This window comes from Nelumbo nucifera, chromosome 1 (genome assembly GCF_055504915.1).
Source record: "Nelumbo nucifera cultivar China Antique chromosome 1, China Antique-T2T, whole genome shotgun sequence".
In the NCBI taxonomy this organism is placed as follows: domain Eukaryota; kingdom Viridiplantae; phylum Streptophyta; class Magnoliopsida; order Proteales; family Nelumbonaceae; genus Nelumbo; species Nelumbo nucifera.
Genome location: NC_142649.1, coordinates 41,778,270 through 41,801,675, shown reverse-complemented (window position 1 = coordinate 41,801,675; position 23,406 = coordinate 41,778,270). Strand labels below are relative to the sequence as shown.

The following is a 23,406-nucleotide window of genomic DNA, read 5'->3' as shown; positions in this document are numbered from 1 at the left end:
ATGAATTATAGTTATTTTGGTGATAACCAACTTCCGTATGAGCACAAGGGAAGTGCTTAAACCAGTCAGAAGGAGCTTGCTTCAAACCATTGAGGGACTTCTTGAGGCAACACACTAAGTGTTGAGGGACTTCTTGAGGCAACACACTAAGTGTTGATCGGTATAGTACCTAGGTGGGGGTTTTGTGTAAATAGTTTCCTTTAGATTACCATGAAGAAATGCATTGGTAAATCCATTTGAGAAGCAGAACAGCCACGAAGAGCAAATAATGCAAGAATCAGACAAATAGTTGTCATTTCGACAATTGGAGCAAAGGTTTCCTCGTAATCAATTCTATACTCTTGTGCATAAACTTGGTCAATAATATGAGCTTGTTTCTATAAATGCTACCATCAGATTTTAATTTTAACAGAGAATACCCGTTTACTACTAACATTTGTAGCATCCAAAGGAAGAGTCACCATATATTTTTTTTTTGATCAATAACACTTTCATTAGTTCATCAGTAGAAAATTTACAAGTGGAAGACAAACACACTTATCTTCCAAGAGTCACAAAGAACTTCAAGAAAGGAAAGAAGAAAATACAAAGATACAAGGACACTAACATTACAACTTAGCCCAAAACAAGGAATCCCTTTCTGCCCCTTGTTTTGCTAAACCGTCAGCTAGGGAATTAGCTGATCTCTTAATCCAACATATCTTAACTTCCATCTCCCGCACCAGCCATTTGAATTTCCTCTTCTCATTGTTATACTTCCAAAGATCATTTTGTTCTTTGGTCAGCCACCCTATCACCACCTCTGAATCCCCTTCAATTATAAGTTTCTTGATGTTCAATTCCTTAGTTTTCCGGGCTCCTTCCATAACTGCACATATTCCACTGAGGGTTGCTGCTTTTTGTTTGGAAATTTGCACATAGAAAGATTAATACCTTCGACTTAAAAGAAAGAGGCCAAGTTGATGTTCATCCCCTCAATGGTGTGTGCTTTACAAGGGTGATGGTGAGAGTTGCTTCCACCTTTTTGTTTCTTGCTCTTTCATTACTTCTATACGGGATTGGTGATTTTCTTTGTTTTGGGTGCAGGTGGAATCCCCTAGTGGATGTACAAAGCATTTTGGCTACAAATACCTTTGGTTGGCCAAAGAAGAGAGGGAGGCTGATGTGGAAATGCATAAGGGCTTCCATTCTATAGACAGTATGGAAGAAGAAGAATACAGGGATATTCTCAGAAAAAGAAAGAAGTAAAGAAGATGTCACTGAAACAATTTAAATAAGAGTGGTACATTGGCTGGAGTCTTTAGAAAGTTTCTCTAGTATCTCAACAACTAACCTACTGGGGAACTGGAAGGAAGTGGCAGACTCTTATGTTTATAAAACAACTGTTAATCATCAATATCTCCACCAGATAGGGGGTTTGTAAAATTAAATTTTGATGGTAGCAGTTTGAGTTACCCTAGACGTTCATGTATTGGCGGTGTATTTGGAGACGAGGAGGGTAAATTCAAATGCATTATACTCTGGGCCAGTTGGGGAAGGAGACTCTTTGAGAGTAGAGGTGATGGCTATGGTAGAAGGCTTAACAAAGACAAGGTCGCATGACTAAATTATTTGTGGAGGGAGACTCAAAGCTTGTAATCAATTGGTTACAAGAAGAGTAGATGAAAATGTGTCTCTTCAACAATGAGGAGAAAAGAGTCAAGTGGCTAACCAGAGATATGGAACTAAGAATTGGATGGGTTAAGAGAGATGCTAATTCTGTAGCTGATTTTTTAGCTAAGTAGGGGTGGGGAGAGATTCTCTGTTATGGGCCAGATGTAAGGGATTTGGGGTGGGATGGGGAGAGATAAGAGGTTTTATCTCTTAGTGTTTGTTCTGTACTTCTATATAGTATACTTTCTACCTGCATATTCTAACGAAATCTTCAAGTTATTGATAAAAAAAGCTGTTCCCCAAATCATATGTTGTCACCGCTGCCCACATTATAACGGATATGAACATACCTCATGAATTGCTTCCAAGGAGAAGTTGAAATTGAGTGATTATTAAGTTTTGCATCCCATCCATTACCCTCCAGACCATGAATGCTTACTATTACTTTGTGCCACAGCTTGTCTCTTTCGAACGGAAATCTCCACAACCACTTTCCCAAATCCCAACAAAGCAGTGTTTCTGAAGACAATATTTCCTAATCCTAGGCCACCTTTCTTCTTTAGTTTGCAAACTTATTCCCACTTAACTGAATGGTCTTTTCTTTCCTCTCCCACTTCCCACAAGAAATCCCTTATATATTTCTCTAATTGTTTTGCAATTTTGGTCGGGAGACAAAAGGCGGATAGGAAAGTATATAGGTAGATTTGCTATGGTAGCATTGATTAGGGTAATTCTTCCTCCTAGAGAGATATAATTTCTTTTCTAAAGGGCTAGATTCTTGGCAAACCCACTACTACCGACTTCCAAAAACCATTGGATCTCGTGTTTCTCACCAAGGGTAGTCTTAGGAAAATGGTTGTGGAGGTGGCCTAGAGAAAGGGAGAGGTTGTGGCATGAAACCATTAGCTAGTATACATGGCAGATTGGAAAATGGATGGGATGCGGATGTATCACGTCAAGCTACATTGGCATCTCCTTGGAAAGCAATCTAGAGTATCCTCCCTCAATTTCTCAACTTTGTCAGGTATGATGTCAATTCTGGTAACTCAGTTTTATTTTGGGAAGACACTTGGGTGGGTATTGTTGCCCTTAAGGATCGATTCCTGTCTCTCTATTCTCTTTCCCTTTACAAGGAAAAAGCTATCTCTCATTTTCTCCCATCTCTTACTTCACCCTCATCCTTAAGTTGGGACTTTGGCTTTCAAAGAGGTTTGAGGGATTATGAACTTAGTAGTGTTTCAGATCTGTAGTCTCTTCTTGGCAGTGTATTTCTGGACCCTCTTAGTTTGGATGTGAGATTATGGTCCCCTCATCCAAAAGGTTACTTGTGCTTCCTTTTTTAAGTCACTTTGCTCTTCCCTGGGACAATTGGGTTTTCAGACCAAGGAGATATGGTCTAGACCTGTTCCACCTAAAATTATTATTTTCTTCTGGGAGGTGTTTTATAGAAAGATTAATAGCTTGGACTGCTTGCAGAAGAAAAGGCCTTTCATGTGTTTGTCCCCTAACTGGTGTGCACTTTGCAGGGCTAGTGGTGAGGATTGCTCCCACTTACTTGTATCTTGTTCCTTTTCTAGTGCTATTTGGAGTTGGATTTTTTCTTTGTTTGGGTGCAGGTGGAATCTGTCCACAGACTTAAGTCAGCTGTTCGATCCTTCCTTTTTTGTGTGGCCTACAAAAAAAGGAAAAATGATGTGGAGATGTATTAGAGCAGCCGCCTTGTGGACAATCTGGGAAGGGAATGCAAGGGTATTCAAGGAAAAGGAAAGAAGCATTCAGGCTGTTTAGGATTGTATCTTGATTAGGGCCATTCATTGGTTAAGAACTATGGACTTCTTTCATACATTTTCATTTGATGATATTTGGAGAAACTAGATAGCGGTGGCTAATAGCCATATGAGGAAGGACAGGGAATCTGCAGTACGGATGCCTTTACTTGAAGGATGGGCTTTGATGGAAGCAGCCAAGGAAACCCAGGCCCATCGGGGATAGGATGGGTGCTGAGAGATAAGGAGAGCAACATCTTAGCCTTGTTTTCATGCCCCGTGGGAATAGGAGACACCAATAGAGCTGAGATTTTAGCGGCTGTACAAGGTATTCAGATTGCAGAACAATTAGGAGTTCAGCATTTGGTAGTTGAAGGAGACTCCAAAATTGTTGTGAGATGGCTGCCAGATCCAGCTTCAGCTATGTGGCAACACAGAGACTTATTGAGGAAAGTCAACTGGCTCACAATAAACATGACTGTTACCTCTCTTTGGGTGGGAAGATCAGTACCTTAGCGGATGGGTTAGCTAAGCAAGGGGCATCAAGGGAACATTTATTTTGGGCTGCTCTGTAATTTTATTTCTGGTTATTTCTGTTTTTAACTTGATGTAATACTCTGTTAGAAGAGGTAACAGCTCGTGCCTCTTCATGGGTTTCCTGTATTGCCTTAATTTTCTGGATTAATAAATTATCTTCATTCATAAAAAAAAAGACAACGTAGAAATACTCTGCGTCCTTTTAAAATACAATTCTTTTTCGGAGGGGCTAATCTCTTTAGAAAGCTTTCAACAATAATCTCCCAAAAACTCACATCTCTAAGATTGCCCTCCAAAGGAATCCCAAGGTATTTAACTGGTCAGTCTGTAATCTCACACCCTAAAACTCTTGCTGCCTTCTTTAGGATCACCCTCTCTAAACCAATCACCAACAATCTACATTTCCCTAAATTAACTTTCAACCTTGCAACTTTCTCCACTATCTCCAAAATCTGCCTCAAAGCCCTCACATCTTGTAAAATCAAAGTGTCATCTACAAACTGCAAGTGGAATAGCACTTGGTTTTCTCTCCTCACTCTAAAACCTCAAAAAATATTTCTCCTCTGCCCTTTTCAAAAGCTTACTAAAATTTTCAGCCACTTGTGTAAACAACATGGCTGACAAGGGGTTCCCCTGTCAAATACCCCTTGAAGGCTCAAAAAAATCTCGTGGGGAGCCCATTAATAAGAAATGAGAAATGGGCGGTCTTCAAACACCCCATAATCCATTTTATCCATCTTTGACCAAAACCCATTTTCCTTATGGCCCACTCAAGAAGACCCCAATGAACATGGTCTTATGCTTTTTCCAAATCCAATTAATTCACAAAACCTTTCTTCCTTGACTTGCTAAAATTCTCCATTGCCTCATTAGCAATCAAAGTTTGGTCTAAAGTCTGTCTATTCTTGACAGAGGTCCCCTGTTCCTTTGAAACCACCAAATGTAACACTTTCTTGTGTCTAGTAGACAGCTCTTTGGCCACAATTTTGTACACACTTGTAGTGAGGCTGATAGGTCTAAACTCGTTTATAGAGGCAGCTCAACACATTTTGGGGATTAGAGGCACAAAAGTTGCATTCATCCCTTTTCCCACCTCCCCCCTTCTATAAAACTCACCAAAGACTTACTTTAAATCCTCGTTGCTGCTTTCAATTTTCCAAGATCACTTACAACCCTAACATAATGTTTGATTTATGATAAACCTAAAAAACTGAAATTACAATCAAGCCCCTATTAATTATGAAGATAACCAATAAACCCTACTAAAAAAGAAATATTACAAATGAACCCAACAAAAAAAACTTTATAAATGAACCCAAATCCTACATTAAGTAAAACAAGTCTGAAGCTAATGTCATCTAAAGAAAAGGTTCAATGAAAGAAAACGAAGGAAATTCCATGTCTTCACCAGAGATTAAACACCCTATCAATAGGGTCTGAACCTCAACTTGGAAGATAACCGATAACGAGTTTTCAAAGAAAAAATACAAAATGGCCAAAAAATGTGAAACGGAGATGGAGATGGTGAACGGAGGTCATAGATTCGTTAGAGGTGAAGAAAACAGTGGTTGGAGATTTGATCGTTGGGACATGTGAATGGAGATGTCGCCTTCGACATTTTTTTCTCACCAACTTCTCATTGTTTTCGTTCTCACCGGGGCCGCACCTATTTGGTGAGACCCCACATCTCTACTTTTGGGATGTAAGTTCTCATCCCATCCTATTGTTTCGACCAAAACAAACGAGAGAAAATTGGAATCTTATGCGAATATTCCTTTTTTCTCATCTCGGTCGTGACAACCAAACATACCATTAATTACATCCCCACAAGAAAGTAGAGAACATCTTTTGATTCTGACTTGGAGAAATGAACGCATAGAACAAAAGAAAAGAATAATAGGATACTTGAAAAAGAACTTTTCATTTGCTTTTCTTTTACATTAGGTGTACAAGAATGAGAAGAAAGAAAAAGAAAATACAATTGAAAACTATACAGCAATACATTTCTCTTTTCTTTAATACAAAGAAAATTTCCTCCTCACTCCTTTCTTCATGATAAGTTGTAGTCAATCAGATGAAATTCTGATTGTAGACAGCCTTACTCCTTGGAATTTTGCATACAAAAAGGGAACCGTAGTCAATCAAATTGAATATTTGATTGTAGACGATTTTCATCCCTCCGCTCTTCATTTTCATTTGAAGGGAACCATAATCAGCCTTTGAGATTTAGACTGTAGATGGTTTACCCCCTAACTTTGTCTTGAAAGAGGGACCATAATCAACTAAGTAGAGGCACCTGGTTGTAGATGGTTCATTCCCCCCTACTCTTCATTTTCATTTGAAGGGAGCCATAATCAGTCTTCGAGAATTACACTGTAGATGGTTTAATCCCTAACTTTGTCTTGAAAGAGGGACCATAATCAAGCAAGTAAAGGCACCTTGTTGTAGATGGTTTATTTCCTTCTTTTTCCTTTCTCAAAAGTAATAACCAAAGGGAGAGAAAGAAGGATACATAGCAGAAGACATAAATAGGAAGTATTCACAGAGAGGACTTTCCTTTTCTCTACCTGTATTAGTGAGACTTTTCCTTCCTTGCCTTCCCTTGAGCACTTCTCTTTTCTTTTCTCCTTATCTTTTCTTTTCTTAAGAATCTCTTGTGAAAATTTTCTCAGAAGAGTCTCTGTGTGTGTTTGTCTAGCTTCCCCTTAAGGAGCTTAAATAGGGAGTGGGGCGGTTATGTAACTACCCCCTCCTCCTAGGTGAAGGACACCTGCCTCTCCCACTTAAAGAGAGAGAACTCCCCACTTAAGAGGGGGAACTCCAATACGGGATACTTTTTTATAATTTTAATGATTTGGCTAGTAAACTAGCTAGCCCACTTATTACAGATTATTTGAATAAAAAAATGATTTCAACAGCGACAAACAAGAGATGGATCACTACAGTACCTAGGAAAGGGTTTCATGTAAACAGTTTCCTTTAAATGTCCATGTAGAAAGGCATTTTTCACATCTAATTAACAAACAAAACAAAAGTGCACAACAGAGAGGGCTAAAAGGACACAGATTGTAGTGATCTTGGCCATAGGAGCAAATGTCTCCTCGTAATCAATGCCATACTCTTGTCTATTACCCTAAGCCACAAGACGAGCTTTGTATTGATCTAAGGAGCCATTAGAGTTCAACTTGATAGAATAAATCCACTTGCTCCCAATAATAGAGCCATCAGAAGGAGTTGGAACAAGGTTCCAAGTGTCATTCTCATGCAAGGCTTGAATCTCTCCATCCATGGCATCTCTCCAGTGGGGACTGCTAATGGCCTGCTAGTAAGAACAAGGAATATTTGTGGAAGACAAGGCAACAGAAAAGAAACTATGGTTTGAAGGGAAATTATAGCGATCAGGGGGTCTAGAAATACAAGTAAAACGTAACAAAGGAACATATGAAACAATAGAATAATCTGGAATAGATGTATCACTTACGAGATTATTAGTGGCGAGCTGACTATATGGACTAGGAGGAAGGAGGGTCGTAGGTGTAGGTGCTAGATCACAAACTCACTTGCGAGAGAAGACGAGAAGATCCTTCACAGCCATTGAGGATGGAGCATCCTGTTAATCAAAGTCATACAAAACAGAGATAGAAGGTGCAGACAATTTGTGATCTCCATTAAGTAAAACATATGGGGTGCATCGGTCTCAATGTGAGGTAAGGAAATGGTACTGCTCCAATAGATCCAGATCTAGGGGCAAAGTTCCTGTTTTGAAATCCAAGTAGAATCAATGTTGGGATGACCTTTCCATTTGACATGATAATGTTGATAAACACCTAGTTTGGAAGTGACAATCTCATCTTGGAGAATACTCTCAATTTGCTTGGCATGTGAAGATTGAACTTAGGGTAGAATGGGTACTGGAATTGAAGGTGAAGAAATGATTAAAATATCGACACGATACGCCCAATACTTGGCGTATTGTATCAATATCGAACCTGACTGGCATGGGGTACGTTACCACTGGGGGTGTATCCTACCAGTCGTGCGTATCGGTCCGAGATGCTATTGTATCGGTGAGTATTGCACGGTATCGACCGATATGGTTCGATACACACCGATACAAGGGTGTATTGAACCCTAGTTTGATGACGCTATTCACACTATAAAAAGAGCTTCCAGTGTGATTCGAACCTAGGTACACAAGTCGCCTAGCGCTAAACCGCATATGCACTTTTAACCATCGAGCCAAGCTTTACTTGACAATGATAAATGAAATAAAAATAGTTTTATTAACTTTAATATCTACATGAAAACAATCATTTTCAACAACTCCGGTTACAAATTAAAAAGAACAATATTTAAAATTAATATTTTATAAACCAATTGAATAAATAATTTATCAAATACACATTTATATCAAAAAATGATTTTTAATTTCAAGAAATTTAAAAATATTAATAATAAAATATTTACTTTAATACTTAAAATTTATAAATTTGCACATGATATGTATCTTAAATTTTTTATAAATTATTAATTAATATTTTAATTTGTATTAAACAACAATTTATTTCTTATTTACAAATTATTTGAAAATGTAACATAAATTGAATCTATCAAATCCACTAATCTATGTTTATATCAAAAAATTATTATTTTTTATTTAAAATTTTGTAAAAATAAAATATAAATAATGGAATAATTATCTTAGTAATTAAAATTTATAAATTTTCATATGGTATGTATCTTTGAAATTTTAATCGATTGATATATTTTAAGTTAGGATTATATTTTTATAAATTATTTATTAACATTTTAATTTATATTTTATAATAACATATTTATTGTTTACAAAAATGAAAATATTGTGTACCAAACATTTGAGAATTAATTTTTTAGTTGACATTATTGGCAATGTTAAAAATTATAAATAGTAAAATAGAAAAAATTGATATAATAATTTGAATAGATTAGTTGCATATGTTTTGTGCCATGGACTTTAATAAAAAATATGATAATAATGGCTTTGTGCATGTATTAAATTGTAAAAATTTATATAATGTGTCTTGGACTCGACTGATGCATTATCAAATATCAATAAAATTGTATTATACATATGCATCCTGCTATATTAATTGTAATATATTTCTTCATATATACCATTAAAATATACAGTTCCTATGTATTTATACATTATTTGTAGGTATTTTGACATTAAACTTAATGTCAATAATTTATTTATGGAATTTGTATTTATTTTCCTAATGTATCCAAGTGTTTCCACATTTTTCGTTCGTATCCATGCATTTCCAAAGCGTATCTGAGCAGTCCGATACGATACTCGATACTGATACTTTGATCCTTGAGGTGAAGTAATTCTGGTTATGGACACACCTGCAGGTAAAGTAGGTGGCTTGAAGGTGCCTTAATAAGGAAACAAAATCCTCCATATTGAAAGTTGAACTAATTCCCATGACTGAACGTAAGTCAAGTTAATATGGGAAAAGTGAAAAAAGAAACAATGAACAACAAAAGAGAACAATTAGATGCTTCTAAGAGTGGATCTTCTTCTGCTTCTCACTGAATGGGGAGCTTTGTGGCTTGAATGAAGACAAAACAGAATGGAGAAAAGATTAGCAGCTATCAGTTAAAAAACCTTCAAAGTAGAATGGGGGCTGAACATCCAACAACAAGTGGTTGTGGTGACAGAAAGAGGTAGGGGAGCTTGGACAAGGATTTTCTTGCAAAAGGAGGATGTAAAATGGATGAGTGAGTTTCTTCAGGAGGTGCTAAAGAATCAGAGAAAATTCCCTGAGGGCGGATTGTAAGTGAGTGGAAAAGGGAAGAATCTTTCTGATATAGTTGAAGGAAAATAAGCGGGGAAGGTTCGTTCAATTGAGCAGTTCAAAAATTTTTGACCAAATGCTGAGCTTATGTTTTCCTCCTAAAGAAATTCCTTGCTACGAAGGACTTTTGCCGGATTTCTTTCCTAAGTTGGAAAGAAAAACAAAATCATCAAAGCAGGAGGGTCAGCCTACATCTCAGTTGTTTGCCATCAATGTTTTAAAATGCGGAGGCATGACACGAGGCGTTCCACTACCTAGAGGCATGAGGCATAGTTAAGAGGCGTAAGCCTCCCGAACACAAGGAGGTGCAAGCCTCCTTAAGAGGAGGGGGGGGGGTTAGGAGGAGGATGAAGAGGAAGGGGGGATCTCATTTTTTCTTTATTTTTAATAAAAATCTTTTATATTAAGAAGAACAAAAATGCATAACATTAGTTGAAAGGGGGGGGGGGTCTTGTCGAAGCGGAGGCGAGCGAGCAAAGCGAGCTCCCTCAGAGGTGTCAGCGCCTCTGGCATACGCCTCAGGGCGTTTTGGGAGCGCCTCGCCTGGAGGCGCGCCTCCAGCTCCAGGTGTACGCCTCCCATGCCTTTTAAAACACTGTTTGCCATGATAAACCTTTTGGCATCTAGAAACTTGCCTTCATCTGTTCTAAACCTCACACAATAAAAGTAGAGCAGTTGTGTTAAAGTTTGTTTGCCAACCTCCATTCTCAAGAACTTCTGTGGTTGCTTCTCTTTGAAGAAAAAAGATCGCAGATTTCACTCCTATGGAGGCATCGGTGCTAGCTTGAGTCAAACAGGAAAAAGTCCATTTGTATGGTGATTGGGTCATTGGGCCTAGTTAGAACAGTGACGGCTGATGGTTAATGCACTTCCTAGGTCTTGAGCTTCAATGGATGGTTAAAGATTTGACAGTTATTGTTCTACCTATTGAGGCAAGAGGTTTTCTGAGCTCAATTTTTCTATAGGACAAGGTGTTGAACCGTGGAGTGCATGCTATTCCTTGTTCAATCCCTATGTTAGATAGGAACATTTGGTTTTACCTTTCAGTGGAGGTGGAGAACACGATCAAGTCTGTTGCAAAACTCAGTGTGTCAACTCACCACAACGGTACCGAAACATGTGGCAGCGCTTTAGATGTTAACCAACCAAAAGTCACCTTGGGAAGTTTTTGTAAAACACAAGGAAACTTGGTGGCAGGACTGGACTTAATTCCTTGGGCTAGACACAGAATTTCCCTAAAAGACCCAGTTCATGCCTTCGGTCAAAAAGAGAGCCCAAAACCAAAACAACTCATGTTGCTTTTAAACAGAAAGTTCAAATTTCAAAAAGTATTTGAAAGGAAACCTCTTGACCTAAAGGGTTTGAACTATCTTGGACTCGAAGGCTTTTGTCTCTAAATCCTACCCAAGACCCAACTACTTAAAGGATTTGAACTATCTCAAGACCAAGGCTCATTCTTCTTTGGCGGAGATTGACGCAGGTTTCTTGAGCCTACCTGAAACTCCCTTCTTTAAAGGTGAGTTGATACTGGGAACCCTTCCTCGCTCAGGGGGTCAAAAGAGAGATATTCACATGTCCCCAACATCCTCGTTGAGGTGTAGCTCCTCCTCTCTCTACGAAGAAGATGATTCCAATGAAGACTTAAGCTCATATACGGAGGCTGGACCAGATCCTTAGGAGATTGCTTTTGAGAGTGCGAAAACTCTGTTCACATGGGAGGAAACTTAGGGGAGTGTAGAGTTGCTTGAACAGACACAGGTAGTCGTCTCTACCTTGCAAAATGATAAGGATGGGACTTGTGAGCAAATCATCCTAAGACCCTACACAACCTTCAGCTTCCTTCAAGAGTTTCATCTTCCCCTTCTTTGTGTGTTAGTTCTCCTATTTCTTTTCTCTTATCCGTCACTCACTGCAACCACCCTTCCAAATCTTTTTTCAAAGCTCTGATTGCAGGTGATCAGAATCCCACATTCCCTTTCAAGAAGATCTGGTGCAGCCATATCCCTTTAAGAATCTGCTTCTTTGTGTGGAAAGCCTGCTTGTGAAGAATAAATACTTGAGATTTCCTTTAAAAGAAGAACTTGGGTAGATTATACATCTCTGTATTTTTCTGTAATTTTTGATTTTTTGCTGAAATATTTATTTTTTGAATTTGTTTTATCTTTTTTTATGTGTTTTCTGCAATTTTTTCTTTTTTAGTTGAAATGCATCATTTTTTAATTTTATTTTATCATTTTATGTATTTCTCTGCAATTTCTATTTTTTGTGAAACATGTATTTTTTTTTTTAAATTATCAATTTTAGAAATTTCTGCAATTTTTGTTTTTTTAGAAAATCTAAAATATAATTTTTTTTGTTATTTTTATCATTTTCTGTTTTTTTGCAATTATTGTTTTTAATTGAAATATATAATTTTTTTAGTTTTTTTATCAATTTTAATTGAAATATAAGTTTTTTTAGAAAACAATTCTAGTTTGGGTTAGAGGATCATATGGGTGGGTCAGGATCAGGATGGGTTGTTATCCACTAAGATCAATAAAATACAGGTGGAAAATGGGGTCAATATGGGTGGGTTGGCACTCAACCCAAACCCAACCTACCCATTTGCCACCCCTATTCCTGCTCTTGTTTTCTATGTTTTCCTGTACAAAACAGAGAATATCATCCCTGGTTTCTTTCAGATTCTTCAGACACTAGAGGTTTTGATTCTGCTAGAATGAGCTCCTTTGTCCCTAAACAAGTAGTTTAGGGACTGTTTGGTGGACTGTACAGCAGGGCTACTCATTGACCCTGTTTGGTACACATGAAACATTAGCTGCATCTTGATAGATGCATCAAGGAGCTAAACTCCAATACAAGTCTTTGGGATGGCCCATGGACTTTGAGTGGTGATTTCAATGCAATAAGCTTTCTGGTGGAATGTACTAATAGGAAACAATAGGAAACGAACTATCATAACCAGAATAAGGAAGTTATACTCTTTTCATAAAATGACAAGTTAAAAGATCCACTCCTCCAACCAAATTTACATGGACAAACTTTCAAACTGGACCGGCATGTTGTAGACTGCATAGGTTTTTCATTACTAGTGATTGGGGTGACTGTTTTCCTAGGCTCATTATATCTTCACTCTCTAGCCCTATTTCAGACCATTGCCCAATTCTGTTGGCAGTAAACAGTAGGCAAGAAGGATTAACTCTTTTTCTGTCTGAAAACATGTACCCTTCTTTTTTCTCGGAAACTTGAAATTGGTGGTGTAACACACATATTGGTGTTTATGACCATGCATCACGTAATGCATGGTTGACTGCCTTTGCATGTTAGTTTTTTCTTAAAATGTTTTGGTTATTGAGTGCAACAACTAATAAGTACTTGTTAATCGTTTTCAATTTTCTAATTTTTGCTCATTTCATGTATACTGACAGATGGTAATTGTGTATTGTATAAACCAGTGCATGATGTTTGTTTTATAAGAAGCTAATAACCAGTTTTCTCACTTTCTTGAAGGGCGGCTAATGTTTTTTCGTGTGCATATTTGGTCAACTTGTTTCGACCTGCAAATCGACAAATACCTTTGAGACACCAAAAAGCACTTTGGTATAGTGGTGAGGATAGACAATATCTAAATGATCATCAGGAGAATCAGGAGTGCTAACTATTAGCACTTTTTTTTTCTTTATTGATAAAAAAAAAATTATTGCTTTTTCTCATATGCAGGACTTCGAGGGGCTATGGCATTTGCTCTTGCTCTACAATCAGTTCATGATCTCCCAGAAGGACATGGCCAGACGATATTTACTGCAACCACTGCTATAGTTGTATTGACGGTAAGCTCTGGTGGTATAATTCTTAGTTATTCTAGATCTTTCATAATTGGTAGTTCAATTTAGTAGTTTAAAGACAACGTAGCAGATTCTAGTGTCATAAGATTGTTCATTCCTTAGCCTTGCATCACCACAAAGATATTTGCATTGAACACCCTGTTTACAACTTTCCTCTCTTGGTTTGATGAGGTTCTAGATGTTAGCATTGCTCAATGCATGTTTATCCTTGTGACCAAGGTTTAAAATTTCGTAACGTATGATTCCGTATCGGCTGATATGTATCGTTTCTGTAGGAGTCCAATACATGGAAAGCAATGAAATCAAGGGTTTTGTTTCTTTTCATCTGTATTGGTTCGATACATGTCCGTATCAGGTCATTTCGGATCTGTATTGGACGATACAGACCTGATACAAGCCGATACTATGTATGTATCGACCGGTACATTCTGATTTACTATTCCTCCTCTCTTTTTCTAATAACTCTTATAATTACCATCTATAACTCCCATGATTAGTCCCCCTCTCTCTAATTACTCATTTTTAATGCTATATTAAACATGCCTTTAAACTAACTACTTTATTTAATGCTACATTTAATCAATATTCAAATTCAAATTTGAATTTATCATATGCATTAAACACACTTTAAACTGGCTATAAAAATTAAAGTCTACAAATAAGAGGATTTGTACCTTAGTCATTAATTTGTAATGATCATAAGTCTACCATTGTGCCATATTATAGTTGCTTGTTTCATAAACATATGCACTTTAATTCTTAAGTAAATTTGATCTTCTCAAGGAATGTTTTGTAATAAATGCTAAAATTGATTATTAAAGTTTATATACTAATAAAAAAGTAATACAAACTATATTGATTTTGTGAAAATTAATACATTAAAATTTTAATTCTTCCATCCTTTTTCAATTGTTATTAAATGTGTTTTGATGTGTCACAATGTTTATAAACCATTAAAGTGGTTTTTTTTTTTTTTTTTTTTTTGTTTAAATGTGTTGAGAACTATATTAAATGTTTTGTTCAAATTTTGGGACCTCATCATTCTAAGTTCAACCATAAGGCTACAAAATGTATATTCCTCGGTTATGCAAAAAATTAAAAGGGATATTGTTGTTATGATCCTTGTTTTGGCTCTTGGTTTGTGTCCATGGATGTTATTTTCTTTCAAGATGTTCCTTATTACCCAGGAGTTTTTTCTCAGGGAAGAGTAGTGAGAGGGATGTTCCTAGTCTTGAAGTTCCTTTGCCTATTCCTATTCTTAAAGGAGATTTGCATAATGTGGGTGCTTGTCAGAGGTGTAGGGAGTTGAGGGTTTTTCCTAGGAGGTGGAGGTAGGTTGATTTTGGTGCTCATGATCAATCTATACCAATTCCTGTCACTTTTGTAGTTCTAGATTAAGGTATGATCACTTCCTTGCCTGTTGATACTTCATCTCACCTTCCGATACTTTACGCCCTCCTCCTCCATATGACCTTGATTTTCCCATTGCTGTCCGTAAAGGGAAGCACTGGTGCACTTCATCTACTGCCCATTGCGTCTCTTGGTTCATCACCTATGGTCATCTCTGACCATCCTATAAATTCTATTTGGCTTCTAAATCTGTGTATCTATTCCTAGAACTGTCGAGTAAGTTCTTGTGGTACCTAAGTGGAAGCATGCAATGAAGGAAGAGATGGATGCCCTCCTTAAGAATAAGACTTTGGAGCTAATAGACAAGCCAGAAGGGAAGAAGCCATAGGAGTGCAAATGGGTGTTTACTATGAAGCATAATGCAGATGGTTCAGTTGAAAGGTATAAAGCCCATCTGGTTGCAAAGGGGTATACTCAAACTGATGGCATTGGTTACTTTAGAATAATGACCATATGAAGATAGAGCTGTACACTGATGCTGATTGGGTCAGATGTTTTGATGATAGGAGATCAACTTTAGGGTACTATGCTATTGTTGGCAGTCATTTAGTGTGATGGCGTATCAAGAAATAAAATGTTGTTGCTCGCTCAATTGCTGAGGCAGAGTATAGGTCCATGGCTCATGGTGTGGCTGAAGTTTTATGGCTGAGATCTCTTCTTTGGGAACTTGGAATTGAGTGTGAGAAGCCATTGAGGTTGTATTGTGATAATCAGATTGCCATTAATATTGCTCACAACGCAATCTAGCGGTGACAAAACTAAACATATTGAGGTCGACTGTCACTTCATCTGAGAGAACTAAACAATCTAGCGGTGTCTCTCTAGATGTATGTTTTCCATATGGTGCCTCCGATATGCAGCTTGCTGATCTCTTTACCAAAGCAGTCACCAAAGTCAAATTGGAATCAGATTTGTGCAAGTTGGGAATGATCAACATCTATTCCCAACTTGAGGGGGAATGTAGTGATACAGTGGACCAGACCTGTTGTTTCTTCTTGTGGTCCCATTCATTGAATTACTTTTTTACTTATTTTGTTATTTTCTTGTACTGTCATAGGCGGCAGGCTATTTCTGACATTTTACTTCATGTTATGTTAACACATATAAATAATACTGTTTAGGGTGGCAGCAACATAACATTCCGCCCCCTTGCTCTTCTTCTTCCTTTCTTCTCTCTTTCCTTTTTTTTTTCTCCTCTCTTCTTTTCTGGGTTATTTTTCATCCTAAATTAGTTCTGCTAACAGCAGTAAATTCAAGTAAGGTCTATACTTTCAAACTAGGATCCATTATTCATGAGTAAGTTTCGGGCTGAATTTTTCAGGCTTCAAGGAGCCCATGTTCAGCATTCTACAAGTTACCTCCCATAATCAAATGACCAAACTGAGGTCATCAATCATTGTGTGGAAACTTATCTCCGTTGCTTCATTTGATATTGCCCTCACCAATGGATGAAGTGGTTGCCATTGGCTTATGGTGGTACGGTACCACGTATCAGGAAGCAGTGGGAATGATTCCCTTTCAAGCTTTGTATGGCCGTTAGCCTACTCAAGTCCTTCCATATTAGAAGGGATCTACTTCTGTGGCCATTCCTGAAGAACATTTGTTGCAGCATGCTATCCTTCAAGAGCTCAAAAGTAATCTCCTGCGAGCTCAGTAGACAATGAAGAAATATTATGACTGTAATCTTTGCCCAATGGAGTACCAGGTTGATGGGTTCGGTTTCCTTAAGCTCCAGCCCAACGGACAGTATACAAGAGCAAAACAGGCCTGCAACAAATTGGTTGCATGTTACTTTGACCCATTTAAAATTCTCAAGATGATTGGCTTAATCGCCTACAAATTAAAGTTCCCTGCATGGCTGCCACTTCCAAAATCCAGCCTATATTTCACGTTTCTCATCAAAAAGTGCCATAAAGAGGGAGAGATCAGTAGTCCCACCTTGCCTCAGTTCACTGAAGAAGGCATCCTAGTAACTGAACCATTGCAAACTGTGGGCTTCCTCTGGGCTAGGAAGGGTGGCTGGGTGATACCAGGCTTCCAGGAGTATTTGTGGCATGGCCTCATTTACCTGTTCAAGATGCCACATGCGAACCATATCTTCAACTCCAACAGGATTATTCCCATCTGGACCTTGAGGGCAAGGTCAATCTTAAGGGGACGGGACCTGTTAGGTCAGCCCACAAGCCCATGGAGTCTAGGCCCAGATCGAGTAAAGGACCTCATCGGCCTTTCACGTGTGGCATTTCTTCCACCAAAGAAGTATATAAGAGAAGGCCATGCGAGCTATTTATTAGAGATCCTTGAATAGTTGAGTTCTCCCAATCCTCCATTCACTTTCTATCTACTTTCATCTCTCTCTCTCTCTTTCTTTTTCTCTCTCTCTCTCTCTCTCTCCTCATTTATGGAGGAAGGTTTTGAAGGGATGAGAGATTCATCATATGGATAGCCGAACCCTACAGGTAGGTTGGGCGAAATTTCAAAAATTTCTCTCATGTGGGAATCACATTCCCTTTTTTAGAAAACTGCATTTTCAAGGATCAATCTTGAACCCTAAACTAGACCAGATCTGAAACTAAAAGGTAGGAGAGGGAAATACCTGATACAGAGTAGTAGTAACTCCCAATGAAGGTGTTCGCGCCCAAGGAGATCACCAAAGACTGCTTCCACTGAAGATGACACAGCGTAGGGTGGAGCAGAATCAGTAGGGTGGTTCTTTAGCAAGAACCTGATTCTTCACGAAGAATCTGATGGAGGGCGAGTGAGCACGACTTCATATTTGTTTTTCTCCAAAAACTGATATCAAGAACCTTTCTTGATCGCTCCTACAGGTGGAGATCGAACTGGCAATGGCGGCAGCAATAGAAGGCAAGAGCAAAAGATGGCGTCAGTCCAACTGCAGCTGTCTTCTCTCTTGTATCAGTAATCTGATGGGGTGAACTAGGGTTCGCCCTTCTCCTCTATTTATAGCCTTAAAGAGAGGTTCTCCTAATCCCATTAGAAGTTTCCTAATCCAAATCTTGTATTTGGATCTGGACACTCTTTAAGAGATAAGGATAATCCCTTATTTTATCTGCAGATAAAGATCAGCCCTCCTAATCTAATTAGGAGTTTCCTAATCCAAATCTCTATTTGGATCTGGACTCTCTGAGTGGAAAGGGATAACTCCCTATCCTATCTGTTGATCTAAATCCCAGAACCACCCCTCTTTAATTAATCATATTAAACCAGTTCGAACTGGGCTTTAGGCCCATTAAGTCCATGTGCTCTCTTATCTTCCAAACTGTTGCCCAGTTGGGTATCCATGTATGGCGTGGGACCCAAACTTTGATCTACACATCAGTCACATGGGTTCAGCCCAGCCTCTGTTACAAGACCTGGCCGAATTCACTGTAGGAAACAGTGAACCCTTGAGTCCATCACCATGGGCTCTTAATGTGCCCAACATTTACACTAAATGGTCCTTGGGTCAAGCCACCTTATAAAAACCCAAGGACTGTGGGCAGATGCAAGATTATCCCATCAGGTATTACCCTCAATGGTCTTACACTTAACCTCTCAGCCCATAATGATCAAACACTGCCCGACAAGAGAGGACCTCTCCCTCGACTGCAAGGTACAATGCTGCACTCTCTACTCACATGGATCCTCGGAATTAAAACCTTTTGCAAACATTTTGAAACCATAATATATATATGTATATCTCTATATAAATATATTTTGCAAAACAAATTTCAATGGTTGAAATCGACTGCCGGCAGTTTTGGTTTCCATCAGAGAGTGCATCCCCGATCATTCACTTTGTCCGACAAAGAGGCTGATCCTATCACTATGATCACCCACTCATATGAATTCTCGGACTGTCCCAACATACCCAGGTTTTGACCCCCTCTAAGGATCTCACTGATTGGCATATCAATGACACCCCAATCCGGCACCTAGTGTAGTATCATAATCGGGTCTAGGGGTCAGGTGTAACATTCCAGTTTTGCCCATCAATCTCCAAGGTCTAGGGCAATACTGGAATTCTGGTCCGATTCAGGGTTTCAAGAAAACCCACACTGCATGTACCTCAGGTCTCACCCTGGCAGCTGAGACAAGCCACCCCAACCAACTTGGTGGCACATCAGTGTCAGCCTTGGCAGGATAAATCTCCCTAGATCTATCCAACGGTTGTGAAGATTTTAAATTAACACGCGTCTCATATGTGTCCAGTTTAAGGGTATTACACAAAAACACACCACAATAACATGAATCAAATATGTATTTTATTCATTTACATTAAATGTCATAAGCTACATCATTCTGATTGGGGCTAAGGGCATACACTGTCTAACAGGTTTTCCCTTGAAGAAGACCCTGAAATAAGCAGTAACCCATCAATGATGCTCAAATTTTGAACTTAGAAGTCATGGAGTGGTTTGGGTTGAGTTGAGTTGCCTCAAGAAGTCTGTCTGCATCCTAAGTGTGCAAGTGAGGTCTGGTTGTGTCTTACCATATTGGGAGATGGTTAGTATGGTTGAGACAAAGAACAATGGCAATGATTCCTGGGTTCCTAGGGTTAGGGTTTACAATTGGATCAACCCAGGTTGCGAATTACAACTGTGAAATTGAACATGAGCAATTATTTGGAATGATCCTACTAATGAAGGATTAAATAAAAAATTAAGCTTCTGGACAAATGCCTTAGAAACAAGAGGTTTTAAAATAAGGACTAAAATAGAATGTGTGATGTGTAAATTTAATAATAATAGTTCATATGAGGGTGCACTTGCAATTGGAGACCAAGAGATAACTCAACATGGCCTTTTCTGATACCTTGGTCCAATAATTCATAACAAGGGAGAGATTGAGGAGATGTCACCCATAGAATTAGAGCACGATGGGCAAAACGGTGGGGGCACATTCAGAGTATCATGTGATAGGAAAATACTACTTAGATTAAAAGGAAAATTATATTAACAGTTGTAAGTCCAGCTATGTTATATGGAACAAAGTGTTGGGCAGTTAGGAAACATCTCCAGAAAATGAGTGCTACAGAAGTGTATATGCTGACATGGATGAGTGGAAAAACTAGAAAGGATAGGTTAAAAAATGAAGCCATTCGAAGGAACCTAGGAGTAGATCCGATAGGTGATAAAATGAGAAAAAGTAGACTAAGATGGTTTTGTCACATGCATATAAGACCATCAACAACATCTGTATGAAGTGATTTATTGCAAATTGCAAGTCGAAGGGGCTATAAGGGCTAAAGGTAGACCTAAGGACATGGGTACAATTGGTAAGAAATGATTTAAGCGCCAACAATTTAGCGATGGATATACAATAGAGAATGGCAAAACAGAATACATGTAGCTGATCCCATATGGTTTGGATAAGGCTTGGATGATGTTGATCCTACTCTGCTAAACTATACATCTCGGGCAGAAGTAGGCAAGGGTGCACCACTTGGAGAATCAAGGACCCAATGAAGATGAAGCCAAATATGAGAAGTGGGAATCAAAGAGTGCAATGGTAATGCCATGGCTTCTACATTTGATGCACACATAAATAGAGGATTTCTATTTATCAGGATTGCAAAGAGATATGGGTTGCAACTTTAGAATCATTTTATCAGAAATGAAAGAGAAGAGAAAGAAGAGGGAAGAAGAGATAGGAAGAAAGGGATATATAGAGACCGGGCCGAATGGGCCTTAGCCAATTACTATCTTATTGATTAGTTCTTTCTTGTTATTTGTTCTTAATGGGCCTTTAATTCTTTTTATGTTTTCTAAGTATACTGATGAGGTGGGCGACCACCTAAGGGCAGACTTGTAATTTATGTAATGTAAGTAAGATTAATAAAAGATTAGAGTGGAGAAAGAGGAGATTATCGAACTCTTTGTTCTTCCCTTCTTCTCCATTCTTCCTTCTTCTTCTCTTCTTCTGCTATAATCTGAAATATTTTTACTATTTTTATTGGTCTGAATTACATCTTGGTATTAGAGCATGTCTTCCTTCTCTTTTATTTTTTTGTTCTTTTCCCATACACTCTTCTAATCGAAAGGTGTATGGAGAGATAAGTTGCTAATTATTCAGAGAACTTGTACGCCTAGTTGGTAGGGGGTTTGGAGAGTCAGAATCTGGCTGTAGATTGTCAAGAAAGTGGGGTTGCTGATTTTTGCCTAAAACCCTAGCCGACTAGAGAGTTTCCAATTACAATTTAAAGAGACTCTTGGTATCAAAGCAATAAAAGATTAGTTTCTCCTTTCCATATTGTGGACTCTGATGTGTGGGGGCCATATCATTTATCTGCTATGGGGGGTTACAAGTATTTCATTATTTTCATTGATGATTTCTTTTGTTACACCTGGATTTACCTTATGGGATTCTGGGATAAAGTGCCAAATATTGAACAAAAATTTCATGAACTTATTCTTACCCAATTTAATACTTGGATCAAAATATTCTGATCTGATAATGCAAAGGAATATTTTGAGAAGAGCCTTTCGTCCTACTTTGATACCTTTGGAGTTAATTCATCGGAGTTCTTATTTCTATACTCCACAATAAAATGGAGTGGCGGAAAGGAAGAACCCACATGTGGTTGAGGTTGCGAGGAGCCTCCTTTTTGCTTCTCATGTTCTTGTTAAGTTTTGGGGGGATGATGTCCTTATGGCTACATACTTGATAAATCGGATGCCTTCTCGAGTTTTGGCTTTTAAAACCCCCTTTAGCCTTCTATTTCTAAATGAGGATCTCTTTTCTCTTCCTCTCCGAGTGTTTGGGTGCACTTGTTATGTTCATGTTCATAGTCGTCAGAGACATAAGTTTGAGCCTAAAGCACACAAGTGTGTCTTCTTGGGATATGCCTCCACACAAAAGGGGTATTGTTGTCTTGATCCGGTTCGTGGCACTTGCTTTGTTTTTAGAAATGTCACATTTGCTGAGTCAGTTCCTTTCTTTGGTACTTCTCCTGAGGGGGAGCATTTAGAGGAGTTGTTTGTGATGTCACCATCTGCCCCTCTTCCAATCCCTATTGAGTCTTCTATTGAGTTTCCTCACATCAAGTCTTCTATTGGGTCTTCTTCTCATGTTCTTGTTCCTCCTCTTGTGCATCCTCCAACATTTTCTTCCCATCCTATTGTCCAAAGGTGGTACTAGAGACAAAGACTCAGGGATGTGCAAGTTGTTTCCACACCTTCATATGAGCCTCTTGCTCCCATCACTACTGAGGTAACAGGTTAGCCCTCTTCTACCACTTCTGAAACCTTCCCTGACCTTGATTTCCCTATTGCTCATTGCAAAGGCAAACGAAAATGTACAACTAATTGCCTTTGTTTCCACACATGTGACTCCTAAATCTGTCCCAGAAGCCTTATCCAAACCAGAATGGAGGGATGCTATGATAACTGAATTAGATGCTTTGCATAAGAACAATACTTGGGAAATTGTGGTTTTTCTAAACGAAAGGAACCGGTTGGCTATAAGTGGGCGTTCACTATCAAGTATCATTTAGATGGTACTATTGAAAGATTTAAGGTCCGTTTGGTTGCTAATGGATACACTCAGATGTATGGCATTGATTACCTTGAGACTTTTGCCCCAGTGGCCAAAATGACTTCAGTTCGAGTTTTCTATCTTTAGTTACTACTTTTGATTGGCCACTTCATCAATTTGATGTTAAAAATGCTTCTTGAATGGGGACCTACATGAAGATGTCTATATGTCTTTACCTCTAGGGGTGTATGGGAAGGAGATGCAAGGAAGGTTTGTAAACTGAAGAAGTCCCTTTATGGTTAAGCAATCTCCTAGAGCCTGGTTTGATAGATTTTGGGCTGCCCTTGTTACTTTTGGGTACACACATACTCAGTCACTATATAAGCAAGCTAGGCATGATTGATATCTATGCTCAGCTTGAGGGGAGTGTAGAGAGACTGGGTCGAATGGGCCCTAGCCAATTACTATCTTGTTGATTAGTTCTTTCTTGTTATTTGTTCTTAATGGTTCTTTAATTCTTTTTATGTTTTCTAAGTATACTAATGAGGTGGACGCCCATTTAAGGGCAGGCTTGTAATTTATGTAATCTTAGTAAGATTAATAAAAGATTAGAGTGGAGAAAGAGGAGATTATCGAACTCCTTCCTCCCTTCTCCATTCTTCCTTCTTCTTGTTGTCTTCTTCTTATTCTCTTCCTCTTCTGCTATAATCTTAAATAATTTTACTATTTTTTATTGGTCTGAATAACACCTAAGGAGAAGTCAAGAGAAAATCAGTCCATCTCTCTTGAAAGTCGACCCTTTATATACTACTATTTATTACTGCTAAAATTATTACTATGTCCACGGTTTACTGTTAATAGCACTAGTCGACTAACAATAGT

The 23,406-nt window shown here is 38.3% G+C and overlaps 1 protein-coding gene across 3 annotated transcripts in view; it reads left to right on the top strand.

The window, feature by feature from the left end:
• Positions 1-23,406, top strand: part of LOC104588542 (sodium/hydrogen exchanger 6) — a 77,435-nt gene that overhangs the window by 28,273 nt on the left and 25,756 nt on the right. For all 3 annotated transcript variants that reach the window (XM_010246504.3, XM_088896560.1, XM_088896561.1), the window contains exons 17-18: positions 13,304-13,401; positions 13,514-13,623. In XM_010246504.3, the coding sequence (XP_010244806.1) occupies positions 13,304-13,401; positions 13,514-13,623 (208 nt within the window). The remainder of the gene's footprint in view (positions 1-13,303; positions 13,402-13,513; positions 13,624-23,406) is intronic.